The sequence below is a fragment of the Octopus bimaculoides genome, chromosome 24 (genome assembly GCF_001194135.2).
Source record: "Octopus bimaculoides isolate UCB-OBI-ISO-001 chromosome 24, ASM119413v2, whole genome shotgun sequence".
Classification (NCBI taxonomy): Eukaryota; Metazoa; Mollusca; class Cephalopoda; order Octopoda; family Octopodidae; genus Octopus; species Octopus bimaculoides.
Genome location: NC_069004.1, coordinates 25,119,601 through 25,130,173, shown reverse-complemented (window position 1 = coordinate 25,130,173; position 10,573 = coordinate 25,119,601). Strand labels below are relative to the sequence as shown.

Sequence of the window (10,573 nt, the reverse complement as noted above, 5' to 3'; positions counted from 1 at the left end):
ATGTAAATTTTCATTGAAATAATTAATTAATAGCTCTTAATTTCATTTTCAGAAAAATATATTTATATCTGGTGATTTTTAATTGTTTAAAATATTGAACTTTCGATTGTCACACTGACTGTTTAATAAATTTTTCTAAATACAATTTCACTTAAAATCATTATTTAAAACATTTTATTTTATCTTTAACAAGATAACTATATACATTGTAGGATATTCACATTTAGTCACACGACCTACCTCTAAATAATTGAATGTTCCTAGTCAATGTCTGTATTATTATTATTAAAGTTTTTTTTGGGGGGGGGGGTCGATTTAAAGTTTTGCTATGTCTAGCAAACCGAGTAGCCACATGAAACTTCTACATTTGTGAATGTGTGTGTATGTGTAATATCTGTGATGAACAGTAAATGACAAAAAGAATTATTTTTATAATTATTATATATTTAGTTTTAACCAGACATTTCAGTGAAATATCGTAGCTAAAATTTCCTAAAACATATACAAAGTGGTTGATAATAAACCTGAGTGAATCATTCATTTGCTATAATGTTGTGATGTAAACTTTCTTTCTAATTTCACACTTGTTATTTATCAATATATATTTAAACGGAAATTAATGTACTTGCTTTACAAATAGTTGTATTCACTCTTTCACTGACTAGATATTTTATTTTTCTGTAAAATAGCTTGCTCATCACGAAAAGAAATGGTTTCGAATATTAGAAAGACCTACATTCAATAAATTATAATAGCTTCACAACAGAATTAACTATTTTCCTGGGGGAAGGCTTTATTACTTTTCCTTTTTATCTTCCAGTTTCGCCATCTTTTGTCTCCCACTTTTCCAAATAGCTTTGAGTGTGAAATATTCATTTTCATTTAACAAACTAATATCTGTGAATATCAAATATGGCGTCACCGAAAGTTACTTACTGTGACGTCACTGATGTCATAAGACTTGGAAATTATCCTGATCGGAGATTAGCATGTGACGAACCGACAGAGGGACAGACGGAGAGATAAACAAACACGGTTCTTATTACAATATTGAATATTCAATATTGATTTTAGAAATATGAAGTTCGATTCATTTAATTGGAAATTAGGTTTCTTTCCAGAAATACCTCCTTCATTAGATAATTACAAGAATGTAGTTTTAAAATGAAATTAAAAAATAGGCAATGCGGAAAATATGAGAATTGATGTAAATTTGAACAGTTAAACTTACAACGTTGTGTTCTTTCATTGAGTAGATTAGAAAGTGCTGGAAATCTTGGTCATCGGTATAGTCAGCGGCCCGAAATACTTCTGTACCAAGTGGTGAATTCTGCAAAGTGACAATAATAATAATAATAATAATAATAATAATAATAATAATAAAAATAATAATAATAATAAATTCAAATTACGATGAACATAAACAAACAAACGAAGTTTGCTTTTAGAAGCGTTGAGATGTCTTTTAGAAAGTTAAAGAAGTGATTTTAAATTCTCAATCGCAGTCTCATAGCTAACGACCTAGACTTTTTCTGCAAAATAGGAGTAGTTTATCCTGTTCAGGCTATATTATTAGCATTATCCTGCGATTTATAATAATAATAATAATAATAATAATAATAATATTTGGTTTGAAATTTTGCTTCAAGGCCAGCAATTTCGGGGAGAGGATAGCTAGCGGTAGCGAATAATAGATTGCCAGGCGAGCTAGTTAGCGAGCTACAGGAGTAGGTTGGTTGGTATGCACATCGCGACAGAATTTCTAGCGACGAAAAGAATCTTCCGACATTTCCTCAACAAAAACATAGTGACTGCACTAAAACACGAAGGAGCTAGATCCGTTCATTGCCTACGTGTCTCAGAGCTGTAATGAGACAACAGATACATAATTCGGCCATTTCAGACCATGATGCACGCCTGTTAATCGGTCATAAGCAGTTCTGTGCAACTTTGTAGGTCTAGTTTGCTTGAGTGTTAGTGCGAATGCGGACCAGATCGCAAGATGGACTTCCATATATACTTTGACGAAGGCTGTGAGCAGTCAGAATCGTTAGCACACCGAATAAAAATGGTTAGTGGCATTTTGTGCATCTTTAAGTCCTGAGTTCAAATACCACCGCGGTCGACTTTGCTTTTCATTCTACTATAAGCTTCGGTACGCGTTTGGTACTTATTTTATTTTTCCGCGAAATAGTGAAGTACAAAGTCGACCTCGGCAAAATTGATACTTAGAACATCTCACACGCAACAACAGCTGTTCAACATAAATCCCCACGAGTCAGCAATGTCCAGATACTGAAGTCCTGTTTCTCGACCTTTTTCAATAGACATCTGTTACGAGGTCTCGAAAATATTCTGGAATGATCTTGTAGAATTCATAGAGAAAACCGGGAGATTTTCGTCTCGTTAACCGTTCAGCTTCTCCCTTATTTCAGCCACTGCTAAATGGTTTTTTCGCAATCCATCGCGTATTTAGTTGAGAACCGCGATGGGCGGTCAAACTATACTATAAAATCAATTCCCATCTGTAACCCATCACCTAGCGTGGAAGCAAAGCTGCGCACATTTGTCCGAAAATAGGTATCGCGCACCTGTCAAGGGTCTCACAAAGACTGGATTGTGGTTTTGTGACCACGTCGCGCTTTCGCTACTCGGGCCCAACTAAACAACTCTAATTCACTCGTCTGTTAGTGCCCAGGCTCTAGCATTGATTATCGAATTCGCATGTCTTTGCGCCTACAACTGTCCATGAATGGTATATCAGCAACAATAACAACAGCAATTATATCAAAAAGTAAATCTTAAGATAATTCTGGTTTCATTTAAAAGACCAATAAAGTCTGTAAAAGTTGTGCTAAAATGATTTTAAATAAGCTTCACTATTACCAGTTCGTGCTGTGTGAGTTCAAATGCACTGGACACGTTTCAGTGTGTCTCTGAGTATTATATACCTGTCACAAAATAGATACCTGTATAAGCTACAATAGGCTTATCGTTTATCTTAGATGTAGCTTGTCTCTTATCTCTTTATTGTAGTAGAAACCGATGGAGACTAAAAGAGATGCTGTATAACGTTTGATGCCATATTTCCCTACATCTTTGTTCAGGAGTCAGACACAATTCGTTAGTGTGATCAACATGTGATGATCATAAAACTGACTCAGATAGATAGAAGTACCCTATATATCTCTCACGGGCACATGCGTGGGTGTGTGGTTAAGAAGCTCACTTTGCAGCAACCTAGTTTCGGGTTCGATCCCAAAGCGCAGCAGTATGGGAAAGCATTCTTCACAATAGCTGCGGGACAACTGATGCCTTGTGAGGAAATCTGGTTGAACGAAACTGTTTTGAGATCCGTTATATATATATACATATGTGTGTGTGCGTGTGTGTGGTGGGAAGGAGAGAGAGAGAGAGAGAGAGTGGGGGTTTTGTTCTCCACCACCGCGTCACAACTTATGTTGGTTTGTCTATGTCTCTGTTACTTAACGGTTCGGCAAAAAGTGACCGATACAATAAGTACCAGACTTTAAAAAAAGAAACATAGATACTGGGATTGATTTGTTCGACTAAACGCTTCAAGGCGATGCTATAGCATGGCCGCAGCCCAGTGACTGAAACAAGCAAAAGTTAAAGGATAAACGAACTCGGGAATTATAACGAGCAGTTGATCAAAACATTTCACATACAACCTATTGGAACAATTCTTCTTTACTTTTACAGATTCAGTTGCACATGGCAGCCATCTTAAAAGAAAACTCTTTACACCCCATCACAACTGCAGCGCGATCTGTTGCAGTGGAGTTTGCTGCTGCGCATCATAGGAGAGCCTGGGGGAAACGTAAGGAGTGCTATAAGCCTGCTAACTTACCTCTTTCACTGAGATTGTGTACGAAGGTCCTGTAAATCGAGGCGGAAACTCGTTCTTGTGCTTGATGTAAACACTCAATGCAATGTCATTATGCTAGAAAATTGAAAGTAAATTGTGACAGCATAAAAGACTATGATAGCATAAAACACACCTGGGCAATGTACACTAGAATATATCTATGTTTAGTAGTAGTAGTAGTAGTAGTAGTAGTAGTAGTAGTAGTAGTAGTAGTAGTAGTAGTAGTAGTAGGCACACAGCATGAAATCTTTTGGGAGAGGGGTTAAGTCGATTATATCGATCCCAGTACTCAACTCGTACTTTATCGATCTGGATAGAATACGAACTCAGAGCGTAAAGCCGGAAGAAATACTGGGAGTTATTTTGTCCAGCGAGTTAACGATTCCGCCAGCAGTCACAAGACCTGAACCTTGTGGGGGAGGGGACTAGTCGATTACATCGACCCCAGTGCTTCACTGGTACTTAATTTCACAACCCCGAAAGGATAGAAGGTAAAGTCGACCTCGGCGGAATTGGAACTCAGAATGTAAAACGCCGGAGGAAGTTCCCCTCAGCATATTGCCTGACACGCTAATAGTTCTACCAGCTCACCACTTTTTAATAACAATATTTCCAGATTTTGAGCCAAGGCTAGCAATTTTGTAAGTCAATTTCATCGACCTCCAGTACTTGATTACTACTTTATTTTTATCGATTCCGAAAAGATGAAAGGCAATATTGACCTAGGCGGCGTTTGAGCTCTGTGAGTACACAGCTGAAAGAAACACCATTAGACATTTTGCCTGACATTCTAACGATTCTGCCAAGTTCGAAGTCTTTTATAATGATAATTTAATGGGACGTGAGACGATCTTCACAACGGACTCCACTCGATCCACCGCACGTTTGAAGACTGGTGGTATAACTCCACAGATCAGCTATGGTCTGCGTTATACGAGCGCACGTAGAAGGGTTGTGTCGCTCGGTGCGTATGACGGACAGGCTCATCTGATGGTAGCACTGATAGACAAGTAATTTCTGGACAATACCCATCTTATCCGGTACGAAAGTTCTCTGGTAGAAACTAGCCTCTTGATTTTCAAAACTTTCCAGATTTTCTACATACAATTTGTTGGGATTGCTCTCCCCTAATTCTCTGTTGGACGACGAACGTGGATCTTCCACCGAACACATTGACCTACAGCTTGAGGGCTCTGTACGCTTAACGACATTCCAGATGACAAGCGCCGTCTCGATCGTTGCTTTATCGAGAGCAGCAACTCTGTCTAGGGGACCACTTCTAGACAAAAATGGCGTCTGACAAACGGCAAATACACCTGTTCGCCTACTGGAGAGGTCGAAACATCTTTGCGCATGTCTGCAAATCCCAGCAAAGGTTTGTTTAGTCCGCCATTGAGCGAGTACTCAAAACAAATATAGCGACTCCATCTGAAGAAATAATTATTTCTAAATTCGCTCAAGGCCATGATTTAGTTGGTATTTTATTTAGTCGGCCTCCAACAGATGACACGGTTGAAACGGATGAAGGTAGAGTTCATTTCGGTGGAATCTGAACCCAGTATGCAAAGCGACGGTGGAAATACCACAGAGCATTTTCTCTCACACTCTAACGATTCTGCCAAGCCACCATCTTAGTAATTACCTGTTCAGGTGACCATCTGCAAAATGCGGTGTATCAGATGGTTCTTTATGTTCTGAGAATCATTGACTTCCACATTGCTTTCAAGTGAAATATTGTAACCGAAGGCATCCGTGAATTATCTCCCACTAAATTCCAGATCTTGTAACTATGTTAGTAACAAATGTTTGGTTTGCAGAATCGCTTGATCCTCGAACGATATGTGTTCAAGTATTTACCTAAGGCCCTTTATTCTTAGGTTCTATTCCACCCGAGGTCGACTTCACTGTTTTCAATCCAAGATCGAAAAAATTAAGTAGCTGCCAAGTACTTGGGACTAATTTACACAATTACAGCACGGCATCACAGAGGTTTAGTATATATGACACTATGACATCCTAATCGACATTGTTCAGTCCATATATGGAGCAAATCGGAAGAGTATCACATAAGATATCTCACAATTTATAGTCATGGCTTTTTTACGTTCAAATACGTGGTCTGCTTTGACTTTGACCCTTCCAGGTTGATAAAATATATACTAGTACTCTAGAACAGGGTGAAGGCTCGTGGCCGGATGGTGAGAGTGTTTTACTCCCGATCGCAAGATAATGCTTTCGGCTCCCGGAAGGGGTGGTGCGTTGAGTTCTTGAGCAAAGTATTTCATTTCATGTCGTTCTAGTCCATTCAGCTGTAAAGGAATAACCCTATGACAGACTGTCGTCCTGTCCACGAGGAATATTGTGATCTCAGTCACATATAGGTTAGCGAAACCAGGTAACTGGCCCTATGAGTTCCAAGACACGAGGCAGCAATTTTCGGAGGTTCATGATGATGATGATGATGACGATGATGACGACGATGACGATGATGATGATGTTTGCGATGATGATGATGATGATGATGATGATGATGATGACGATGATGATGATGATGATGATGATGATGATGATGATGATGATGAGGATGAAGTGACTAGAACAGGGATCGATATAATATATTATTACTACCCCCATAAAAATATAATTAACAGATAATTAATCCGTGCTGGTTGATTCTGGTTACTGAAATATCGATCGGTTAATTCTATTTGGTCTAGTGTATCGATAAATAAATAATAAACGTTACTCACATCATTACATGTTAATATCACAAAGATGTATCTTCTTTTCTGAGTCAGGGGAAAATACGGAAAAGATATAAAAATACTTTTAATAAATCAGAGCACGTCTAAAGCTCATAATATATATACACATATACATGCATATATACATGCAAACATAGAAATATGTGTGTGTGTGTGTGTGTATGTGTATATATCATCATCGTTTAACGTCCAACTTCCAAATATCTACTTATACAAATAAATATACATACATACGTACATATATATATATATATATATATATATATATATATACAAGAATAAGGGCAGGGAATCGTCAATTAATAATAGAATTAATAATTAACAATTTTGCCAAGTAGTTCAGTATGAAAAAACCTTTATCGGTAAAACCATTTATCATCATAAATATACAGGGATTAGCAATTGAGTTGCTTCTCCAACATACTGAAAATTTATATATATATATAAGGTATATCTATGCATATACATATATATTCATATATGTATATATATAAATACAAATATATATATACATACATACATATATAAATACATATATATATATTTATATATATACACACATAAGCACATACTCGCGCACACACATGTATTTATATATATGTATATATATATATTTGTGTGTATGTATGTGTGTGTATATATATATATATGTGTGTGTGTGTATGTGTGTATGTGTGCGTATGTCTTTGTGTGTGCGTTTGAGTGTGTGTACAACCGTCTTTGCAAAATGTGTTTCACACAGTCACAATATTTGACGAAATATTTCCTTAAAAGTTATCAGCTTTTTTCAAAAAGATATCTTGGAAGAACAGAATGACAGGAGCCCTTTGGGAAGAAGTTTTCGCATTGTATGTGTAAGCGCTTTCGTTCTCTAATTTTTCACTTACAAACACACACGCTCACCCACACACGTGCGATACATTCTAATGATATATGTTGGCAATACATTAGAATGTGCCGCCAAAAAAAATGTATATATAAAATACAAAATGGGACATTGTCTGCCTCTCTCTCTCTAACACACACTCTCTCCATCTATCTGTTTGCCTCTCTCTCTAACACAACTCTTTGTCAGTCTGTCTGTCTGTCTGTCTGTCTGTCTGTCTGTCTGTCTGTCTGCCAGTCTGCCTGTCTCTCTCTCTCAGCATATTATTACCGTGTAACATTTGATTTGATTTGGTGGAGCCGTTTGAGAATTCATTAGGAACAGACAGACAGAGAAACTATATATAAGTCCACTTTTAATATACCAGGTGGCATTGTCATGAATTCAAATCATTGAACAAAAATGTAATGTGTTCATTAGAAAGTGGCTAGGTATACCTCGGATATTTAACAGTTCAGCTCTTTATCGTAAAAGCGACCCGTTGCAGTTACCACAGGCGTCAATAGTCGAAATGTATAAACTGGGGAAGATACGAACGGTGATGATGTTGAGAGAGTCAAAGGACATGGAAATCAGGTGTAATCCACCAGAGGTGAAAACATTCAGGAAGTGGAAAACAGAAGCAGAGACAGATGATATCTTGTCTTCTCTTACACACCGAGATATGTCGAGTGCAACGCAAATTCATCGGAAGGGACTTGGTTTTGGCGCAGATCGGTTCAGACCGTTTGCAAGTATGATGCGGAGCGAACGCAGATGTGTTGTTAGCAACAGAGTCAAAACGAGAGAAGCAGAGAGAAAAGAGCTTTATTTGATCCAATGCATTCAACAAAGACAGATGAGGAGATGGGAGGAACGTGTTGTTGAGAGGATTTCTCATTCGTTCATCCTATGATGTTTTGTCATGACCTGCAAATCTATTAAGATGGAACGTCTCAGAGAATGATATATGCAAATGCAGAAAGGTCGGAACACTGAAACATATTCTTTCCAACTGTTCACTAACATTGAACAGGCCTACATGGAGATATAACCTGGTCTTTAATGTTATCTTCAATGCTATAAAGAACCAAATTGATCTCAACAGTGAAAAAAAAACGTTGAAAGTACCAACTAGACATTTCATTACCTTCGTGCGCCGAGGACAGCGGATCCGTTTCAAGAAGAACCACAAGCTTCCTGTGAGCGATGATACGTGGAACGGCTATTGGGAGGTGACTTCCAATCTACCAGGGTGCGAGGGACTCTTTCCCATCCCAGTTACGAAAAACCAGAAATTTTAATGCATGAAAGAAAGTTGTGAATCTAGTCGAGTTAACGGTTCCTCATGAAGATAATATGGACGCCACTCGGACTCGAAAGATTAACCGTTATGTAAACCTCCTTAAGGAATGTGAAAATGAAGGCTGGAAAGCGGAACATTTTCCAATCGAATTCGGATGTAGAGGGTTTGTAGGACACAGTGTGAGACGACTACTGTTATCGTTAGGCCTAACTCATCGTAAATACCATCATGATCGATAACTAAACTACAGTGGAAAAGGCTAGTCATTGGATTTGTTTAAAAAGAGACGATGAGTGATGGCTAGAAGAATATTGAGCTTTATTTGATAACCAGTTAATCTAGCAAGCGGGGCCTCATATCAGCGAGGTGGGGGGCGGTACGCAATGATGCTGACGAGAGGTAGGCCTCAAAACGGCGCGCATTCTTTCCTGATCAGACCCATACACTTGCTGGTTTCCGTTATGCCGGGTTCTCGACTGGTAGCACTGCATGTGCAAGTTGCTTGCAGAACACACATATATATATATTCTTTTATTCTTTTATTTGTTTCAGTCATTTAACTGTGGCCATGCGTACCACCTTTAACCGAACAAATCGACACCAAGACTTATTTTTGTATGCCTAGTACTTATCCTATCGGTCTCTTGCCGAAACCGCTAAGTTACGGGGACGTATGCACGCCAGCATCGGTTGTCAAGCGATAGTAGGGGGACAAACATAGACACACAAACATATAAACACAGATACATGTATGTATATATATACGATAGGCTTCTTTCAGTTTCCGTCAACCAAATCCGCTCACAAGGCTTTGGTCGGCCCGAGGCTATAGTAGAAGACACTCGATCAAGGTGCTACGCAGTGGGACTGAATCCGGAACCATGTGGTCGGAAAGCAAGCTACTTACCACACAGTCATACCCGCGCCTATATACACAAAAATATGATATAATATACATAGAGAGGTAGATAGTTAGGGAGAGAGTCAAACAGACAGATAAATATAATGGATAAATAGATAGGTGGATGAATACAAAGATAGACATATAGATAGACAGACACATACATGCATGCATACATATTTATATATGTATATAATCGTATTCATGTATGCATATATACGTATATATGTGTGTGTATTCATGTATGTGTGTATGTGTACATGTGTCCGTATGTATGTTTGCGTGCGTTTGTGTGTGTGCGTATGTATGTGTGTGTGTACGCACGTCTGCTTGTGAGTATATCTGTTTTGTGCATGTTTGCAAGTTGGCGGACATGAGCATGGGCGTCATATGCGAATATCGAACAAAACAATCATTTACCATTTCTTCTACATCGAGGACTTTCTTCGTTATAAGGTAATAACTGGAATTGACTTCGTCGACATCCAAGTAACCAGGGGGCTCAGCTCTGTCTATGTCCCAGACTCCACCACCGAATTCGTATATAACCGTATCTGTAAAGATATTGTCACATCATTGATACGACAGCATGTGTATTGCTATATCTCAGCAGGTCTTTATCGCTTATCTTTTACTTGTTTCAGTCATTAGAGTGCGGCCATACTGGGGCACCACTTTTAAGAACTTTAGTTGAATGAATCGACCTTAGTACATATATTTTGTAAAGCTTCGTATTTATTCTATCAGTTATTTTACTGAACCGCTAATCACAGGGACGTAAACACACCGACACTCACACACACACACACACACACACACACATACTCACACATTCACACACACACAC

At 38.3% G+C, this 10,573-nt stretch overlaps 1 protein-coding gene across 3 annotated transcripts in view; it reads right to left on the bottom strand.

Annotated features, from left to right (window-relative positions):
- The window catches only part of LOC106879830 (cadherin-related family member 1), a 56,319-nt gene that overhangs the window by 25,470 nt on the left and 20,276 nt on the right, over positions 1–10,573 (bottom strand). For 2 of the 3 annotated variants that reach the window (XM_052976453.1, XM_052976454.1), the window contains 3 exons: positions 6,640–6,678; positions 3,872–3,964; positions 1,232–1,330 (listed from right to left, as the gene is read on the bottom strand). In XM_052976453.1, coding sequence (XP_052832413.1) covers positions 1,232–1,330; positions 3,872–3,964; positions 6,640–6,678 — 231 coding nt within the window. Of the gene's footprint in view, positions 1–1,231; positions 1,331–3,871; positions 3,965–6,639; positions 6,679–10,146; positions 10,281–10,573 lie in introns of all 3 variants that reach the window. The other variant, XM_052976452.1, reaches the window with a different exon arrangement.